General features: G+C 44.8%; 2 protein-coding genes across 3 annotated transcripts in view; one reads left to right on the top strand and one right to left on the bottom strand.

Annotated features, from left to right (window-relative positions):
• LOC115728661 (disease resistance protein RUN1-like) overlaps positions 1–21,295 on the top strand; it is a 1,102,447-nt gene that overhangs the window by 844,560 nt on the left and 236,592 nt on the right. The gene's annotated exons all lie outside the window — the stretch shown is intronic.
• LOC115726580 (protein ACCELERATED CELL DEATH 6-like) lies at positions 10,349–13,105 on the bottom strand. The gene is made up of 3 exons (XM_030656502.2): positions 12,406–13,105; positions 11,120–11,658; positions 10,349–11,029 (listed from the first exon to the last, which is right to left on the bottom strand). Exons 1-3 carry the CDS (start codon positions 13,094–13,096, stop codon positions 10,349–10,351), a joined length of 1,911 nt encoding a protein of 636 aa, XP_030512362.2. The 5' UTR covers positions 13,097–13,105.

Here is a 21,295-nt window from a genome sequence, read left to right as displayed (position 1 = left end):
TGGGGGAACATTTGCCGGGGGCGCGTTTCTGCTGGAAATTTGCTGTGATCGCGAGCTCGAACTTGGGTCCCGGGAGAGTGCATATGGGTCTTGAGAAAATGGGCCTCTATGTGTATAGTGCTGTGGCGGATCTAGATCCGTATCCATGGATGATTGGGCTTGGTTCCGATGAAAAATCTCTAGGGCATCTTCAACTATTTCTGTTGAATAAGGACCGAGACGATCCCACGAGACGGTGCGAGCGGTGCCTATGGGCCAAACTTCCGGAGGGATAAAGCGGTTTTCTTGACATAGGATTCTCTGAATTTCTCTGTATGCACGAGGATTACGGTTGAGATTCCCGGGCAAGGTCCGATATATTCGAGCAACTTCCATACTCGGGTCGGGCTTATACGAGCTAGTACCAACAATGTCCGGTTCAATTCGTATGTTTCCAGTAGGGCTCACAAAGGTCCATGGCCTATAGAAGAGTATAAGTGTGTGTCTTTCCGGTTCTGGTCTTCCAACACGGTTTTGGATTTTAAAGATTTCTCGCCAATAACTAAGAGGGTTAAACTATAGAAGCATGTCAATCATGTATTTCTGGTTGGAATAATCTCCTCCGAGTGCTCGGGATAAAACTTTAAACATCTTTTCAATGGGAAATTCAATAGCAACCGTGTATTTGTTGAACATGTACCAAAACATCCATTTCAAGTCTTCAGGAAAATCTTCATCAGGTGACCGGAGAGGGGGATGAATGAAAGGGTAAGTGTGATGAAAACCTCTGGGTTTAAGCATTAGACCACCATAGTCTCGAAAGATTTTGGTGTGATAACACCAAAAGAGTGACTCAATATCGAGGGGAAATTGACCGGTTCGGATGAGCTCTGGGAGGTCCGGAGGATATTTATAAGTATTCCATTGAGCTTCTCTCATGTTTTGTACATGCTAGGTGCCAAGAAGGGGTTGTCTTTGTACAAACATGTTGATGGAGGAAACCGGCTGTTTTGGTCTAGACAAAAAGTCCGCAAGAATATTTTTGGTTCCCAAAATGTGTTTGGCTTCAAAAGAATATTTTGAAAATCATTCCGCCCATCCGAGCGCTTAAGGATGAGGAATTTGCTTTTGTTTGAACTTTAGCATTTGAGGAAAGGAGGACATGTTCATTTCGATCACAAAATGATGACCAATGAGATGAAATTCGAATTTTTTGATGCCATATTTGATCGCCAAAATTTCTTTGAAGGTGGAATGATAATGGATTTCTGCCTGGGTAAATCTACCACTTTTGTAAGCACGGATGTGACGCTTACCATTGATTTCTTCAAGGAGAATGGCAGCCCAATACTTATCACTTGCATCCGTCTGCGGTATTCATTTGCCAAGAGAAGGAATCTGCAGTGGAGGAAGATGCTGGAGGATTTCCTTGAGATAAGCAACAGCTTTTGTTTGTTTTGGACCCCAAGGAGGAGCATTTTTCTTCAATATCTGCTGCAATGGGTGAAGTACCCCGGAAATCTTTGGAACAAAATCTCGGAGATAGTTAACTATCCCAAGAAATGACTGGACTTGCTTGACGGTGAAATCCTTATGTGGGAATTTCTGCAATTCTTCAGCAATATGAGGGCCGGGACAATAGGTTCCATCTTTCAGATGCATACCAAGGAACTCTATGTCTTTCCGGGCAATGATCATCTTCTTTTGAGAAAGCATGATGCCATGCTTTTGGATTATTTCAACAAACTGTCTCCGGAGTTTACAATAAGATTCCTCGTCAGGACTATAAAGGAGGATGTCATCAATGTAAATCCGGGCATTTGCAAGGATGGGTTGAAAGATTCGGCACATAGCTTTCTGGAAAAGGGAAGGGGCCGTTTTGAGGCCAAAAGGAACAACCGTCCACTGGAAATGCTGATTTGGGATGCGTAATCCAGCTTTTGGACGATCATCAGGATGGATTCCTAATTGCCAAAATCCCGCCTTGAGATCAAACTTAGAATAAATCTTTGCTTGAGTAAGGCTAAGAAAAAGGGAATTTTTATGGGGTAATGGAAATTTATCATCCTGGAGGAATTGGTTCAATGGCTGGTAATTAATTACCAACCGAAGTTTGCCTCGATTTTGCTCGCCTCGCTTGTTCACATAAAAAGCTTCACATGCCCATTGAGAATCAGAAGGTTCAATCGGGCCTTGAGCAAGTAATTCAACACATTCCTTCTGAGCAAGAATAAGATGTTCCGGTTTCATACCAGAATGACTGGCTTTGGTGGGATTGACATCTCCATTCTTTTTAAAGGGAGTTTTACAAAGAACTCTGGATTTTTCCATAAAGGATGGGGACAATTCTGGGAAAACTGTGAATGGGAGTCAGAGCAGCATGACAAAAGACTTTGTAGAATCGGATCAAGGACTTCAGGCTGGATTACAAAAAGTCTTTGTATATCCACAAACTCTCGGATCTGATTTTTGAACTGCAAACCAGTTGGAACTATTCTAATCCGAGAGAGTTGAGTAAGGATATCCCAACCAATGATGAGGTCTTTGTCGGGGGAATCACAACCGAGAAGTTTTGTTGTGATGGAGCATTGAGGGAAGATTTGGAGTGTTACCGGCTTACTACGGAACTTGGTCGCAAAAGTTTCTCCGTAAGCTGCAGTGAAATGCCTTGTATAAGGTTTCCAATATTCTTTTGGGAGGACTTTTGTATCCATGAGAGATGCAGAGGCGCCAGTATCTATGAGGGCAATAACTTGGATTGGCTTGGAGTATTTAGAAGGAAATATCCGGATGGGAATATATGGATGGAATATGGATTTTTGGATGTAGAAAGAGTTTGAAAGTGAATGGAAGTGGAAGATATCATTTTCTGGGAGAAATGGATCATCATCGAAATTAGAGGAATATGTGCGAATAGCACAAATAGTTTCAGGAGAAGGTTCATCTTCAATGGACAGAACCGATTCAAGATCTTCATCGCCGAGGTAGACTCCAGCGGTTTGAGCCACTTTCTGGATCATATGGCTCCCTTGTCGCTTGGCTAAAGGGCAATCTTTAGCAAAATGTCCCTTTTTGTTACGTACATAACATCTGTCCGATTTGGTCCTCTTCTTAAAAGGACGGTGCTACTTTTTCCGCAGGAACTTCCATTTGCCTCTCGTGCTTCTTCTTTCCAAGGAAATTTCTTGAAGTGTTTCCTCTTTTTGTGACCCGAACAGGATGGATCATTGCAATCCTTTGAGCATTTGATCTTCCAATCGGGTTTGACACAGGCTTTGTCAAGTACCCGATTTTCACGGAGATAATTCCTGAAAAGTTCCTTTTTGAGGCACAAATCGTCGAGTGCGATATGGATTGCTTGTTGAAGTTCGCCAAGGGTAGTATCCGGTAAAGACTTTCGTCTGGATTGCGTAAGTCTTTCTACAGCTTGGTTGATTTCTTTAGGAATAGAGGCTAAAAGGACAGGTTTGAGGTTTGGGTCTCCTCCAAGAAAATAGAAGAGCTTGACCATCGCTTTGAAATGACGATCAAGGTCTTTCCCGGCCATCGAACAACACTTTCGTTCGAAGAATTCTTTTCTTTTGAGTTCAACAGCATCACCTGGTTGGCCAATAAAGAATAGATGAATGAGCCGGATTGCCTCATCTAAGGTCATGGTAAGAAACATGATCCGATCACGTTCTGGAGCTGCTTTCCACCGGTGTTTAAGAGATCCAATAAAACGACCGGTGAACTGGAGGAGAATTTCATAAGTGCTGGGTTCAGTGAGGTGCCTAGTCATTAGCCAGGTATGGAATTCTTGAAGACGATCGTACCACTTATGATAAGGGATATCGTCTAGAGTGAAATATGACTTGGATGAAGAAGAGACGGATGGATGAGTACGATGTTCGGGAGAATGTGTGATTTCTGGTTCGGATTCCATTTCAACATCCGGTTCAGGAGATGCGGGTGGGGGATCGGCCATCATAATGAAATCCGGTTTGGACTCTTCCGACCGTACCGATCGAGATTTCTCGTTATCCGAAGAATCAGAGAGTTCTTCATCAGATGTTTCTATGGAATCATGGGATTTTATGGCGTAAATACTTGGAAGTCGGGCTTGTGTTCTAAGGAAATTTTCCAAAGGATTTGATACCATGTAGGATGAAGGAGGTTCTTTGGGTGAGGAAGGGAGTGGTGGTGATGATGAGATTGTTTCCTTGGCTCTGGCTATTTTGTCTCGCTCAAGTTGTTTGAGACGTTCTCGGAGAACCAAAGGACTTGTTTGTGTGGCTAGAGGTTTGGAAGAATTTAGAAGATCCGCAAATGAGGAAGAGGAAGGAGCATGAGATGTTGGTCGCAGAATCGGAGTAGCAGAGGGGAATAGAAGAGACTCAGACAAAAGAGGTTGTTGATCTTGAAGGATCCGGATTTGCCTTCTAAGCTTTTCAATCTCGTGAGCCTGGTCTTCCGGATAATGACCGGTGGGAATCTGCTTGGTTTCTAGTAGATAAAGCCTCCTCTGGAAATCTTCTAACATCTTCTTGGACACAGAAGTTGTATTATCGACTCGTTCGAGCCGAGTGTTTATCCTTCCAAGGACCACGTTACGAGCCGCAGAATTTTCCGTTTGCCGCTTCAAGACAGTTTCAGAAGGAGTCGGTCCTCTTCGTCGCCCTTGAGCATCCACATCATTGGAGGCTGTGATCTTGGGAGCATGATAATATCTTTGTGATGGATCCGAGAATTTCTCAGCAGGAGGAAATTTAACACCGCTGGATTCAGTGGTTGGGGGTCGGAGAGGAGGAAATTCTTCAAACTGAAACATACGTATAGCAGGGAGAACTGGAGGTGGTTCTGGTTTGGGAACATGAGAAGATGGCTGGGGAAAATCAATGGGATAAGAATGTTTCTTTACCCATTTTTGTAATGGTTTATAGAAGGGTGAGGTAACAAATTGGCTTCAGGATGGAGGTGAAGGAGGTGAAGGCTGTTTTTCCGAACAGGAAGGGGGTGGAGCAGTGATCCGAGGAGGTTTAGGGGTGCCATAGCTCACCATGAACTGCCACCTTCCATTATCTTCACCTAATGGTCCGACAGTAGGATCTCCATCAAGATATCTCTGGTAGAGGGAGTCTTTTTTCTTCTTCTTTTTCCTCTTGGAAGAGGAAGTATCATCATCATCTTCTCGTTTCGCGGGGAAAAAACAGGAACAATCAATGTCCCAAAAGCAATGGCCATCAGGATCCTTGAAGTATTGAATCGGCCGTCCTTCCGTATCAAATGAGTGAACGAACTTCTTAGGATCTGGATCTTCGCCACCGACTAGATCAGTAGTACATGGAGTGAAACACAAGATGGTAGGGAGTGAAGGAAAAATGGAAGTAGAGTCTTCCTTTTCCTTTGCAAATTTAATGGTGACAGTACCATCTTTCTTTTTGGCAACCTGGGGTTCAAAAGATTGAACTGGCTCGGTATTTTCATGCGGTTTCTCGTAATTAGTGACCCAACCGTCGGGAAGGAGTTTGACTAGCTGGTCTCTAGGAATTTGACGAGGAACATACGTGCATGAAGTTTGATCATGATTAACAGAGATAAGTAAAGCATCTTCCGAGGTGGGAAGATTAAGGTCTATGGCATGGTTCTCAACTACGTAGATCATCTGGTAGTGGAGAGTAGTAGCTATAGCACCAGGAGCTTGAGGTGCTCCTGTGATTTGTAGCTGAACTTTAAGGGTAGAGAGTAAATTTGGATCAAGAAGGGCCATATTAAAATTTGGGAAAATGGTAACAAAAACAGTGCCGGCGTTTAAGGTAGTCTGAATGGTTCCGATGCGGGCATGTTGATAGTCAAGGAATCGAGTGTCAAGAAGAGCAACTCGAGCAACCACCGGTAACCCTTTTCGATCGTGAAAGGAAAGAGCAAGACGAATAGCCCCAAAATGAAGATGAGTATATCCCCGCTGGGTCCACTAGAGAGGGAACTCGGGGGGGATCTAAAGGGTGACAAACTGCTCTTGTTGGGTAGAGAGTATATGGTGCTGATCAAACTTGGAAGACCGAACATACTCCTTAACCGTACGAGGGGTATGTTTGATGAGATGTTTTATGGAACGGATGGGAGAAAAAGAGGATGGTCCGGAAAAGGCAGAGTAGGGGTTCATGAGAGGGAGTTGAGTTTCGAAAATCTTACTGTCTTCGTTGAGGTAGGAAACTTCATAGAGGTAGTCCATACGAGAAGCGGTAGATTTTCCGAGTTCAAGCGGAGGAGAAAGAGATACGGGAGATTGAAGTTGAATAGGTGTAATTTCCGAAGGTGATGCCATGAGGTTGCGGGCTTCTTCTCTCCTTCCAGCAAGCTCTAACTCAGAATCATAATCTTAATCAGGTTTTCGACGGTAATGGCTCTGATACCAAGAAGGAAGCGGAGACGAGCTCGAATCCAAAGCAAGTATGCTATCCCCAACTTAGGCTCTCCCGGCCGTTTCCAGGGGACTGCCCGCTAGCTTCCGGGTTTAATCTCGAAGATTGCATGTCTCATACGTGGTTACATGAATGCGCAATTAAATCGACCGACACACCAAGCAATTTGGAGCGATTAACCTCTAATCGGACCCCCATGACAATCAACAACCAAACTGGCACTCACAGCGAACAATTCAATAATTCAATTAATCAATTGCGATCGATCGATTATTAATCCCAATTTCAATTCCAATTGCGCACTCGTCTCCGACCTATCGCTCGTTCGCGATCAATCAATTCAATCAATCAAATCAATCAATCTCATCTAATTAGGCATAGAATCCTAACTAGTTAGACTAACTTAATCAATTAGAGCCATTGAACCTAAACCAAGTTTCTAACCTAAACCGGCCATAATCAAGCTACCTAAACACCTAATAATCTAATTAAACTAATCTATACCGAACGCAATTAGCATCCTAACCAAAAGTTAGGGACTAACTCACAAATTTAACTAGCTCGGGCACTCTCAACTCGATCGTCGGTGACACAAACTCGGCCCGGCCCGGTGATGATGACGACTCGCGGCCCGATCCACTTAAGCTCCGGCCTTCCAATTCGATTAAAGTTGGCCCGAAGACTTGGCGACACTCCGGGACGGTGGCACGAGACTCGAGGTAGCGGCTAGCGGTCGCCGGTGGCCGGAACAATGGCTAGGCGGCGTGAACAGTGATTGGAACGGTGGTCGGTAGAGGAAAACAGGGGAAAACGGGGCTGTTTTGGGGTGGTTCGGGTGGTCCAAGGTTGGGGAAAAGCTTGGCCAAGGTTTGGGGGTTTTCGGGGTGGCTGGAGGTGACGCCGGAGGCTGCGGCGAATGGCCGGAGGCGGCTGAACCACGGCTGGACAGAATCGGCGCCGAAATAGGAGATACCGGGTTCAAAACAGGGAGGTCGGCCCGGGCTCAAATTGGGCTCTACGGGCGGTGGCCGGTTCCCGGCAACTTCATGGAGCCGTGAGAGGTCAAGGGGAAGTTGACACGGTGGGCGTGGTGGTCGGGAAGCGGCGTGAGGCGGTTGTGCGGCTCCAAACGCCCACCGAGGCTGAAATAGGGCACTCTGGACGCCGGGGTTGTTTGGAGTCCGACGGCGGCGAACGGCGATTGGGGAGGTGGCGACGAGGTGGCAGCAAGGTGATGAGGCAGTGGTGGTGTCGCTCGGGGCCGAGGTCGTGCAAAGAAGGCCAGAGGAAGGAGGAACCGTGCGGGTGGGGGGTGGTCTCGCGCAAAACAGAGGAGAGAGAGAGAGAGAGAGAGAGAGAGAGAGAGAGAGAGAGAAGTGGGAGGAGAGAGAGTGGGCAGGTGAGGGCTGACCAAGATGTGATTGGTGGGTGGGGGAATTGACTTGTGGGCCCCACCCATCAAGTCACATTTGAATTTTTGTCTCTAGCAAATAATTTAAGGGCAAAAGGGTAATTCAATAAATTGGGACCGGTTGGATTTTTGGCTCAACTAATTGTGAATGAAATTTGGATTTTCACGGGCTAGGCTCGATCCGGAAAAAGGCTAGGCGCGAGGATTAAAAATCCTAAGTTGCGGCGACCGAGATTTCGATACCCAATCGAAATCGAACGACATTTTGGGAATCGTCCAAACTCGTCACTTAATTCCTTACGATCCAAAATTTGTACCGACTAAAATTCAATTTTCTTCATTTATATTAAATTCGGGCAAATTACAAAATCCGAATTTCCCGGGCGTCATACGGCACACAGAAATCGAGGCAGAGCGGAGGCGGAACAGGGCGTCGGCTTTGTTAGGTTGCTCCGCGGCTTCCACGACGGCTCGCGACAATCGTGGCGGTAGCTAAGGGTCGAAGGGGTGGCGAGGTGGTGGCTGGAAGAGACGGAGGTGCCTAATTGACGAGAACCCGAAGCAAAAGCGAAAACAGGGCGGGGGTTCCTCGAGTTCGTCGGACAAGGGACAGGTGGAGGTGCTACGGCGACGGAGCGATGGTGGTGTTAGACGGCGGCTAGCTATAAGGCGAAGGCGTTTGGTGGTGGCGGTCAACCAAACAACCGGAGGAAGGAGAAGAGGTGCACGGTTGGGGGGGGGTTGCATGAGGAACAGGGAGGGAGGAGAGGCAGGAGAGAGAGAGAGAGTTGAATAATTCGACTTGAGTTGAGAGAGAGTTGAATAATTTGACTTGAGGTGATTGGTAGTTGGGGGGATGGGCCCACATTGGATTCAAAAATTTTTTTTTTTGTCTTCTTGTGTATGAATGAGGGTTAAAACAATCTTTGGATAAATCGGGACTAAAAGGAGGGTATTTTGGTCTTTTCACAGGCTAGGCTCGATCAAGATTAGGCTTAGGCACGAAGATTAAAAATCTTAAGTCGTGAAGACTAAGCTTTTCGAAACCTAATCTAAACCAATCGACATTTTGGGAATCGTCCAACTAATCGTCACATACATCCTTACGATCTCAAATTTTGTACAGATTGAAATTCAATTTTCATACTTTTATTGAATTTCGGCATTTTACGGTCAACGAATTTCTAGGACGTCACGTGGTCGAGTCAGCTATGGAGAAAAATCAAAATCTCAGAAGATGGGGAAACAAATAGATGGTGATAGCGCAGCAGCGAAAGGAATTACCCGATCGTTGGAAACCCAACCCCTCCCCCACCCCCAACCCCCGGGGCCCTGGGTCTTTTGTTCTAGAAACAGGGGAAGGAGCCATTGCTTGCATATGTCGGAGACAGTCACGGTCTCTTGATAGATGGTTTTGCTCAGTCGGTGAGGGTAGCCTCAGCGTTGCAAGCAGAAGCAGTTGTCATCGTCGAAGCCCTAAAGTATATTGAAGGAAAAGCAGAACTGCAATTAGAACTAGAAACAGATTGTTTTGACCTGGTGAAGGAGGTACGCGGAGCCGCAGATCAAGTTAGCTAGGAGATGGTTGCTCTTGTCACTGAAGCCAAAGCCCGTTGGTCTCTATTCCATAATCTGAAGATAGCCCATCGCAACGAAACTTTGCCCTCTAATTGGGTGTCTTTTCCCCCTCTATGCCTTTTAGATATACTTTGTTCTGAAGCCAATACTATGTACTTTCAAACCACTCCTAATTGAGAGTTTTAAGCATTGTTATTTGACCAAAAAAAATGCCTCTAATGAAAAAAATCATTACATCACCTTACTGACTTTTACATCATCCATGAAGTAAAAATCTAGTATTTGCTAAAATAGGACGTACAATCAATCCAAATCCAAGAACTAGGAAGAGTCATCTGCCAGTTAGCAAATGAGGTTCGAGGTTTGTTGGTTCAGTTGCACTCCAGAATTGACTTTGCCTAACTTGGAAGCTAACATAGTCGAGTAATTTTAAAGAAAGTTGGCCGGATGGACTGAATTGGCACAAATGCAAAAGGTTTATAACTGAATTGACCAAAAAAAAAATCAAAAGATTTGAGATTCAATTTGCATAATTGTAATATATTTATGATTTTTTTGATAATTTTTCCTAATTTCATTGGCCAACAAAGGGTAACAATGTCAACATTGATTTAGTATGAATACTTAATAGAAAATTCATTGTTGAGAGAGAGAGAGAGAGAGAGAGAGAGAGAGAAAGAGAGAGGAGCTAACCAATCCATTATATGCTACAATTCACCTAATCTCACAAGGGTATTCTCTCTATATCGAGGTCAAGACTTGACGAACAAACCACAAGTTGCCACAATTATGATTTGAAGGAAGTTTATTTTTTTTTCTAAGAATAGAAAAGACAAAGCCCAATAGTCAAAGTTCAACATTCTCCAACTATTTTTACATCAAAATGATACGAAACCGTGTCTTCAAGGTGAATTATATATTTTCTCATGCAGCAAGATTGCTACACTCTTATTTATTATGTAATAAAAGCTTCATTTTAGAATTCTGTCCCACGACAGGGGAAGATCTCCCGCGGCGGCGAAAGGTCCCTCCTTTCGCTTACCCTGGTTGAAATTGACATACCAGCTTTGATGATGTAGTCGGCGAAGAACTGGACAAAACGAGAGTTGTACGCAAGCGGCACGAACAAGGCAATATAAATACCCGAGATAATGATGAGGGCAGTGATCCCGACGATCAAGGTGAGAACAGCGAGCCAAGTCCGTTTGCTGACAGTCACGTAGACCCCTGCCGTGAAGGCCATGGACATTGCGGCAAGAGCTATAAACAGCGGTAGCCTCGCACCCCTAAGGGCATGACGGACCCCATGCACATCGTTGATCTGCGTCCAGAGGAGGATCACAACTGCAATTGTTGAGCTGTACATGGCGACGGTGTTGCACATCACAAAGACGCCATACATGGGCTTGTTCAACAGCGTAGCCATTCCCTCATGTGGTTTAGTGCCATTATATCCTCCGGGAGTAGAAAAGCTAGCGGCAAATGTCATAGCGGCAATGAGTGTTGCCACGACCATACGGGTCCCAGCCGTGTCTTTTAGTCTATCCAAATCCAAAGTCCTATGAAACCTCAGTCCTTTTGCGTCTTCTCGCAGGTAAATTGCTGTGTCTTTGCTTTTGGGTGCTCCAGCAGAGAGTAAGATTGTCCGTGCTAAGTTCTGGTTAAGAGTAGTAGGAAAAAAAGACCGTTATTATCCATGAAGATCGAGTGAAGATAAGTTGTTAATCCATATTGTAGAGATCACTACCTGGTGAAGTGGAGGACCGAATGCTCTCTCGTCTACAATGTCGAGAGCCGTTGAGTTTTTGTGGTTTACCAGCTTAAGATCGACTCTCTTATCCCGGGTTAGAGAAAGCAGAACCTCGGGTTGCCAGTGTAATGCGGCCACATGTAGGGGGGTATTTCCTTCCTTGTCTTTCTCATTTATAAGCTTCTCAAGCTTGGGATCGCTGAGTATGTACTTCACTACCGAGGCCCTTCCGTGCTCTGCTGCAACGTGAAGTATGTTTTGGTAATTGTATAGAGTAAGCATCTCTTCCGGATCTTGCAAATGTTGAACTCGAAGCAGCAACCTGACTATTTCAAGATGACCCATTCTACATGCAATGTGGATCGGAAGATAGCCCTCTATGTCATGCTTGAAGGCGCTTGAAGTGAACTGCCGGACCAAGAAGGCGACTCCATCAACATAATTGTCGTATGCTGCTAGATGGAGGGGAGTACAACGTCCGGCAGCTCTTACATTGAACAGCTCTCTCTTGTTCCACCGTATCTCGTTTAGCAGTTCTGCGCCATTAGAAAGCAGACGACGAATCAGTTTGAAGGGTCCGGTAACTTTACCCTCTGACTATTAACTATTATGTCTTTGTTAATGATACATCGAATACACAATCGACACCTAAACTTTTGGGGGATAATTACAGTACAGACATCAGAGAAAGCTTCAAAGCTCAGAGACATTCATTTCCAACAAATACTTTTACCACATTGGAGTAATCAGAGCAGCCATGACATGAATATCTTCCGTTTCACAAAAGGTCCTTAGACAAAAAGAGAACCTAACATGGCTATACGTACGGTAAGAATCAAGAATGTGCACACGAGATCAAGGAAAATAACCATTTTCATCTTCTCCTGTGCCAGATTTCTAAGGTCATTTATGTTCATTGATTATTCTGCTCTAAACTTCAGAACGAGTAGATTCTCAATAAGACTAAGCCAGGCAATGGTTTATTAACTCCAAAAATTAATGCAATCTCAATTTCGGCATCACATCTTATCTCTTCCTAATCTAATAACTCACACCTTTCCGCTTCCCACACAGAGTGCATCGTAAAAGTATATACACGACAAGAGAAAACGGGAAGAGAAAAGGAACACACATAAGCAGAGAAGAAGAAAAACATCATGGGACTGACAGGATGACAAGGAAATGTGGAAACAGAAAACGACTTGCAGTTTCAACGGCTGTTATGGATGGTCTAATGAACTAATTTACCGAAGTGAGAGCCATAAGTAGTAGAGTTTACTGACCTAACTCTCGGAGCATCACGGCTCCGTGAACCGGCGACATGCCATGGACTTGATTCCCATCCACCGCTGCCATCAAACGCCTGAAAATCGTCAAGTTCCCCATCTCCAATGCCAAGTACAGCGGGCACTTGTTCTCCTTGTTCTTCTGATACACGCATTTTAAGCCTCGACTCAGGAGCAGATCAGTCAACTCGCAGTTTCGGTTCTTCACAGCCTCATGCAATGCCTTGTTCCCAGCATCGTTCGCCTTGTCCATTTTCCTGGGGCGGTCGAGGAGGAGCTGGGCTGTGCGGATCCTGCCAGCTCTCACCGCGAAATGGAGCGCGGTGTCCCCTCGGCAGTTCACCTTGGCGAGCCACTTGAGACGGATGACCATGAGGAGGGCTTGGATGATGTCGGGGTTCTCGATGCCCGCCGCGATGTGGAGCAACGAGTCCCCAGTAGGGCCCCGTATGTCCATAATGTTGGACAAAGGGACCCTCTCTTGGGCAGAATACTTCTCTAGGGCTTGGATGAATTTGTCCACGTCGCCTTTTTTCGCGGCAGCGCGCAGCGCTGGATAATTCACACCACGTTTGGCTCTTCCTTTTCGTAGTGGTTGGAAGGCCGACTTCAGCGCCTTCAATTTGGCTTTTCTTTGCTTCCAGATTTCATCATCCCCAATATTCACGATCACCTGATGGTTCTCCATCTCTAGACTCCGAAATTTGAAGCTCTTGCTCTTTAGAAAATGGTTTCTGTAAACAAGGAAGAAGGGCCACTTTACGCTAGATCGTTGTGTGAATTGAATTGAAAAAACGCAGAGAGGGATTATGGCAACTTTCTATGATATGGATGTGTTTTCTAGGCTCTCAGAAACTAGTACAGTCATAACCTAGTGAACTGTTCTTTTCTCTGGTATGGGAAAGGTTGACAGGGACAGTACCACGTGCTAAGATCTTAAACAGCATCCGCAGTTCCCTGACAAATATATGTCTTAACAGAAAGCGAGTTTCCAATACGAATATCAGTAATCAAAACACAAGCAAGACATGTTCTTCCCGCTGAATTACGACCGACCAAGCAGAACCCGCTTCTAAAATTCAACAACAAGATTAGATTGGCTAGTCTCGCCTCAAATGTCCATTCGGACTAGATTTTCGAAACAAAACAATCATTGGACAAGCGCATGAGCAAAATTAGAAGTCGACCGCGAGTAATCAGACGAGTCAGAGAGAGAAGCGAACCTGGGCAAGAAAGACAAGTAAGCGAAGGAGAGAGTAGAGACAATGTGCCCGTTCGACTGATGTTTAAAAAAAGGACAAATATATGACTGTGAACGCGTATTTGAAATTTAAATGATGGCCCATAGGAGCTTTCCTTGCAAATTCCTCATGTCCGCTTGTGGGGCATGCCTACCCAAGAGAACATTCCCTCCTATAGAAAAAGACAAATATTTGATTGTGAACGCGTATTTGAAATTTAAGTGATGGCCCATAGGAGCTTTCTTCGCAAATTCCTCAATTCAATGCATAAGATCTTGAAGAGCAAGCACCTTACTCGGACTGAGCCGTTGATCAGATCAAGTGCTGACGCTATGCTATTAAAGGTTTCTGATTATTTACGATGATCAGATGAAATGTTGACGCTATACTAGGGGCAGAGAAGCCGTGTCAGCCCCTCGTTTTCCTTTTTAGGGTCGAGGAAAACAAGGTGCGGAAGCCGTTGGGAACTCCATGGCCTCATGGGTGACTCAGACATGAATTGGACTATTGGAGTTCCATAATCCCAAAGATGGTAGTTGTTTCAATGGTGCAATTAACGCCCAATGCAGTTATACCAACTCTCCCTTCCAAATTCCACAGAAGTTGCGACGTCTCGGAATTTCGACGTCCATAAGAAAAATGGATTCGATGAATTTTAGTCTTGAATTCGAGCCTAATAATTAAATTTGGATTTTTAAGGGTCTAAGAGACAATATTTGATTTATTTTAAAACGTCGGTTAGAGAAAATCAAGTTAGGATAGTTGAGCCGTCACGTCGTAGTACTGAGATCGTTCGCATTTGAACCTAATCTCGACTGAGCCCTATAAGTGAAAATCTCAATTTGCCCTCAGTCGATTAAGCCAAATGACCTACTGATATCTATTTATCAAATTACTAAGCTGCCCTCGGAAATTTGCACTACAAGACAAAATTCTCAAAGTTGTGACATGACCGTGGCCCCTCCCTATCACCTCGGCTGAAACTCCCCATCTTATCACTCTCTCTCCTACTTTTCTTCTGTCCTTTTCTTTTCTTTTTCTTTGTTTTTCTCTCTCTTCCTCATCTCTCTCAGCGCCTTCAATCTGGCTGGAGGCGGCGCCAGTTATGGCCACAATTTCAGGCACAGTGAGCTTTGCAGCGTGGAGAAGACGATGAACATGAGCATTAGGTTATCGCACGTTTTTTTGTTGACTGCATTGGGCTGGTTGGATGAGCTGCTGCATAGAGGAGGGGAGGATGGGCTGGCGTGGAGGAGAATAAAGGGAGCTGGGCCCGTGTAGGTTTGGTTGCTAGGCGGACTGGGCTGGTGAAGAAAGAAGGAAAGTTGCTGGGTCTGGGCTATCTAAGTGGGCTGGCGTGAAAGAGAAAGAAAAGGAGCTGGGCCTAGGCTGTTTTGCATCTTGCGAATGGGCTGCTGAGGAGCTGGGCCAGAAGGAAATTTAGGCCTAGTTCAGTCAAGAAAAAGAAAAGTGGGCTGAGCCCGTGTTGTTCTGACCGGGCCCGGGTCGGGTCCTTTCTCCCCGGGCCCGACCAGGTCCAACGACCTGGTCCAGGCCCGGATCCGAGAACCCGACCCGGACCCGGCTCCATTTAAAAAATAAAAAAGTACTAAATAATAAATAATAAAAAGTATTAAAAAAATCAGAAAAATTTAGAAAAATTAGAAAAATTATTTTCATGACCTTTTTACCCCTAATGTGAATTTTCAAGCCTCGGGTTGGCGTTGATTGAAGACCAATGTCCAATCCGGTTTGATAACTATTATAATTCGATCTTCGCGTCGAAATTGTTTATTTAAATATCGCCATCATAGATTTGGTCTGCATGTGCTTATCTTGATATTTATTTGGCATATTTACCTGATTAAGTGTTTACAACACTATCTTTTGAAAAATTGCATATTAATCGCTTTCCCTATATGCTAGGTTAAGGATAAATAGGCAATTGCACAAAATGACAGAAAAATATTATGTATGATCATTTAGTACTTGGTTAGATATCTGATGAGTTTAAAATGATATGCAGAATATGTGGTCACCTTAGGGAATATCGATCGGTTAAGTATCAAAAGGGCGTTAATTATCTAGTTAGCGTAAACAAGTCTCCGAACCAAGAAGCTCAAGTTGCGTAGGAATCGAGATAACCCTTCCATGCTTCGATTGGTTTCTAGCCGACCTCAATAGGCTAGTGGTGACTCTTAATAGCATTTTAACTTGCTAATCGGTAAAAAGAAATCCAATGTCACGCGAGGTAGGACTTGAGAGAGTTCACGCCATTGATATATGGCAATACCTCTAAACTCGCCAAACCCTCCGAAGGCGAGGTCGCGACACGTCTCCTTCTACTTCGCTCACGCTTCTTCTTCATTTTTCTTCTTTTCTTTCTACCGTGCCGAGCGACACCAGCCCAGACCGCCACTGTCCGCCCGTGTCGCCGAGCTCAACATCGCCCTATCACCGTGCCGCCAGCTTGCTGTACTGCTATCGCTACCTCGAGCCCGCGAGACCGCCGAGCCCGTAAAACATGGCTTGCGCTGCCGTGATCCTAGTCCGTTGCCCCTGTCCGGCCGTGCTCTGATAGTTGCCGTTGAGCCTTTACGCCGGCTAAAGCTACTACCGCGCCACCGAATCCAAGCCCAAGCTCGTGCCGCCCCAAATCCAATGCCTTAGTCCAACCTTGACGCGTCCGCTCGGCCGCCTGACGCCATCCACTCCCGCCACCTCTGTCGCGACCCAAAAATTAATTTTTGGGTTAATGGATTATTAGGTTAATTAGATGAATTAACTAACCTAATACGGACTCTCCCAAGCCCTACCAATTCGCAACTTAGGTTTGATTTTTAATTTAGGAGCCGCCACTAATCTTTTTTGGTAGGTAGATTAGATACCTAAATAAAGTACGGGAGAATACTTTATTTTACGCTAACCGAAGGTTTAGGGTTGGGGACTTGGTTATGTTAATTTTTAATTAACACCCTTTCGGTACCAAATTTCATGAAAATGCCTTTTCCCGATTGATGATTTGTGATTTTGATTTCCCTTTTTTTATTTTCGAATTTTCCCTTTTTTTACTTTTTTTCGAATTTTTGAATTGAAGCGGATGAATTTGAACAAAATTAAACAACAATGCCCATAATATACCTTTAAATCCGATTTTCCGATAAATCTTCTCATTTCGAAGATCCGGGCCAGGCTGCGAGATTTTATCCGCTACATCCTTGAAGATTCGAGCCGGTATGCGGATAAATATATAGAAATACAACGTCCCTTCTCGCCAAAGGGCAGAATACGAATTTCTATATTTAAATCATCATCCCATCCCATAAGATCATGGGCGTGGCGTGTGATTTAATTTTCCGACGGGACTAGGCACCGGGGAGCATACATTATAGGCGGTTTTGTTTAAAGACGTGCAAATATTTATTGAATTTTCGAAAATCCTTAGGGGATTCCGAATTTTCAAGGGCGTATGGCCCTATCCGCAAGGGATTGCATATCTTTTAAACTTAGGAAAGATTATCTCTCGAGATCTGAAATTTTTAGATAATTTCTCGAATTTTAAAGATATATTCAGAATTCCCAAGCGAGATACAGATCTTATCCGTTATGCTCGGGATTCGAAAATTTTAAATAGAGCAACAAAAGATGTCAAATATTCTATAGATAGGCATAATATCCACAAGATTTGCTCAAAATTCAAGTTAAGCAATTACCACATAGATATTATAAGATCAATCCATATTCACCCAATATTCACTCGACATTCAAATTAAGCAAGCAATTTTCAGAATATTTCAAATCAAGATCGTTACCTAATCCCGAGATAATGTTGCCAAATTTGAATCTCGATGAATTGCGGATCAACAATCCTCGGAGGCCTGCAGATTGGGCTGAACGATGAACTCGGTGGTTCATGGGCGGCTATGGAGCTTTCATGGCTGCGGAACTCCTTGAATGCGGAACTCCTTGAAATAAACTGAATTGAGATGATTGCATAGCCGATTTCTCAATATTGGGAGTGCAGCGAATTGTTGGCTGAAGCTCAATGGCACGGCTCAACATCTGGCATGAGCAAGCTAAGGCACTTGCAAAAGTTTGGTTAATGACACCTGGAACCACAAACAACACACCACAATGGTTGGGGTTCATTGGAAATGTTATTCATCAATGGAAAAACTTTCGATGCATGTTCCTTCTCGTTGTTCCTCGTTCTCGTCGGTGCAAAGTTCGGGCGCTCACCGGGAAGAGGCACGACAAACTTCGGAGATCGCTAGGTATTCGGAACGGGAATTTGGGCACAAGAAAGAGGACTCCAAAGTGTTGGAATGGAGTGCGTCGGTGACAAATTGGGGTTGCATCTCGGGGATGGGTCCGCTCAATCGGGGTCCGCAAAATAATAGACTTCATCGGATGGGGGCAAACGTGGTTGCTTCAAGAAGATCCCTGGGCAAGATTGATTGAAAATCCGTAACCAAGAGAGGAAAGTGAAATTCTCTAATCCCAAGTCAATAAAACAAAATTGCAATAAGAATCCGGTGGGGTTTAAGAAATCATGGGGAGAAAAACTTCCTGTTAGCATGTGCGAATTGTGTCCTTCAAAGCATAAACTCCCAAACCGAAGAAGTCCATGCCTCACTGCCTTGTTGTGATCGGGATCTCACGAGTGCTTCGAGTTAAAGCCATCTGCTTCGATGAGGGAGGTGCGAGTGTGTATTATGAACCCTCTAAGGGCCGTGTCTTCTCATGAATTGGCCCCCTTCGTATGGAGTTCCCCGGAACCGCACTTGCTGGAAATTGTAAGAGCGCACGGGACGTTGCTCGTTTATAGGAGACCGGAAGTATGGTCGGGATTGCAACTTCGCTGGGTTTTTATAAGTAGCTTGCCAAAACACATCGGAGGTGAAAATCTCGTCTTGTTGAAAACCTGCAGGAACTAATTAAAGTGCAATAAAAGGGAAAATCTTGAGATAATACTAAAACCAAACCACTGCACGTTCGACTAGTGGAGAATCGGTGATAGATGCAACGATGGAGCATGGTATCTTTTCCCGAGAATGAAGCTAATCAAGCAATCCCAGTTGGTGAATGTTAGAGAAAATCGGATATGCAAAGTCGTTGATATCTCTTTGAATTTGTGCAGGTCTTCTTCGATTCTCAACTTGCGAATTCCCATGTCCCCACCTTCTCTCTTTGCGTGGGCGTCTCTTTGAATTTCACCATGGAGACACCCCTTCTCCTTCCATGGCCGTGTATCTTGAAGTGTCCGTGGATGAAGACGAACCGCAGAGACGCCTCTCACATTGGCCGTGTATTATGATATCCGTCCCCCTAAACCCTAAGCTTAACGTGGTATTTATAGACTAGGGTGACCGTCGGATTAAAAATTCTGATCTTCAAGAGTCCGATCTCATTAAAACTCCTCAATAATTTCCGCCACAAGAGGAATTGTCATGGGCTAGCTCAATTTCCTGCTCTTGCGGGCTTAAGCGTATAATCTCGAGCTCAAATTGGGCTTTAATTAATTAAATAAAGAATTAATTAAGAGCCTTTAACATTTAAATGAGCATAAATGGGCTGAATTAAATATGAAAATAGGCTCAAGCCCTCTTAGAATTTTCGGCAATCTCCCCATGCTTAGTCGAATTTTCCATGTGATGCCCAGTCCGTCCGCTTGTCAATTTAAGTTGAACACAATGATGCGCACGATTGACGAAAAGTAAATATGCAATGCATGAGAAATTTATTTTTGGTGAGAACTATGACTAGTTCTCATTTTATGCTTGAAATGGATGATTTTAGAAAAATCAAAATTTAGGTGTCAACAACCTCCGGTTTTCATTCCATCGCACCACCGCCACCTACACTGCCTCGTTCCTCGTTTAACCGCCAGCCGTCCCCCGCCGGTCGTTGTTGCTCGCGAGCCGGGCATGACACCCACAAAGCTCCCAGGTGAGCCGCACGAACTCACGGCTCTGACGTCCTCCTCCTCATCGCCTTTGATGCTTGTCCAGCAGCCCCGAGTCGGCGTGACGGTCCGGCCGTGAACCACGAACAGCGCGATGTCCGGACACAGGGCGCTCCCCCTCCTCCTCCTCCTTTGCCCGATTTCGCTAAACCCAGCCCCGGTGGCCGCCATCGATCCGAACCCGTTTCGTCGCCGCTCGCTTGTCACCCGCAAACCCAGCCACTCGGCCTCATCGTCCCCGAACACCGCCGGCCCGTGACCCCGGCCCCGATGCCCAACGGGCCTTCGACCGCTGCCTCATCAATAACCCGAGAGCCCCGAGCTAAGATCCGGCCAAATCGTGTTCCGCGGTGTTGCCATTGGACCCAAGAGTCCCGTGAGCTCGACCCATGTCGCCGACCCTACCCATAAACTCCGAAGTTGCCGAGACTCAAGGCACGATTTGGATCCACGCCATTAGCCATAACCCGAACCGTACCTTGTAGCCGTCGTGACCCAAACCTGTAGTTCGAACTCGTGCCGTTGACGTGCGTAATTGTGATCGTCACCGACGCGTCTAAGTCATCACCGAACATCATCAAGTTGTGAGTTAGCCGCTAACTCTCAATTAGGATGCTAATTGCGCTCGAAATTATATTAATTAGTTAATTATGACATTTAGGTAGTTTAATTACGAGCGAATTAGATAGAAACGTGATTTAGGCTAAATTATCGTAATTAGTTAATTTAGTCAATTAGCTAGATCGTCTATGAATAATTGATGATTATATTTGATTGATTGCGAGCGAACGATAGGTTAGAGACGAGCGCACGATTAACTGTCAATTGGAGTTGAAATTGTTATTGAAATCGATCGGCTGCAATTGATTAATTGATTCTTGAATTGTTGGATTTGAAAATCGAAATTGACTGTTGGTTGCCATGGGGGTCCGATTAGAGGTTTATCGCCCTAATTTGCTTGATTTGTCAGTCGATAGAATTGTACATTCATATGACCACGTATAAGATCAAATTACATGTTTTATAATGAAAATGGCCTTGGGCCAAGTGTTTGAGCATGTGTATCCGAGCATTCGACTAAATTCAAAGAAATGAACCGGCCGGATGTCGAAGTGCTTGAGTGATCACATAATTGGATAATCCCGACAATCATTGTCTTCTAGTTAGTCGGTCTTGGCAATCGGTGTATTCTCGTTGCTTGATACACATCAGTTTGTGTCTTCTAGCTGTTCGTTTGCCAGTCGCAACTTGTGAAGAGCTGAAGCCTTTTTAAAGATTTTTGTTAGCTTCGTGCCGTGTCGATAATCATTGTCTTCTGGTTGGTCGAGCGGAGTTATATGAATTATCAGAAGCCGTCGCCGGAAGTAAGAGACGATACACGATCCCGCTAGGAAAGCACTAACTTACTAGTGTCTTGGACCTAATGGTCGTTTCTAATAATAAATGAACTACGTGTGGTGTCCTATGCATGCAAGTGATGTGATGTTTTGCCATTGGATTGATTGGTTTGACCGTTATGTTGCGTCTGCATTGCATTACGAGTGGCTTCTAGAGGGTAAACTTGCATGTAGTTGAAATATTTACTCTGTGATGATGTAATTGTCTGTTACGACGTCCGAGCAAATCAACTCCCTAGCCGGGCTTAAGCGTGGACTCACCGAGATTCATATCTCATCTCGTC

This window comes from Rhodamnia argentea, chromosome 1, assembly GCF_020921035.1.
Source record: "Rhodamnia argentea isolate NSW1041297 chromosome 1, ASM2092103v1, whole genome shotgun sequence".
Taxonomy (NCBI): Eukaryota; Viridiplantae; Streptophyta; class Magnoliopsida; order Myrtales; family Myrtaceae; genus Rhodamnia; species Rhodamnia argentea.
This window is presented reverse-complemented; position numbering and strand designations above follow the sequence as displayed.

What these genes read in the sequence shown, in the direction of transcription:
- LOC115726580 (XM_030656502.2), bottom strand. Translation starts at nt 13,096, where the DNA reads ATGGAGAACCATCAGGTGATCGTGAATATTGGGGATGATGAAATCTGG. An exon ending in CGTGATGCTCCGAGAGTTAG is followed by an intron (nt 11,659 to 12,405) that starts GTCAGTAAACTC and finishes CTAATGGCGCAG; the next exon opens with AACTGCTAAACGAGATACGG. An exon ending in TCGGTCCTCCACTTCACCAG is followed by an intron (nt 11,030 to 11,119) that starts GTAGTGATCTCT and finishes ACTCTTAACCAG; the next exon opens with AACTTAGCACGGACAATCTT.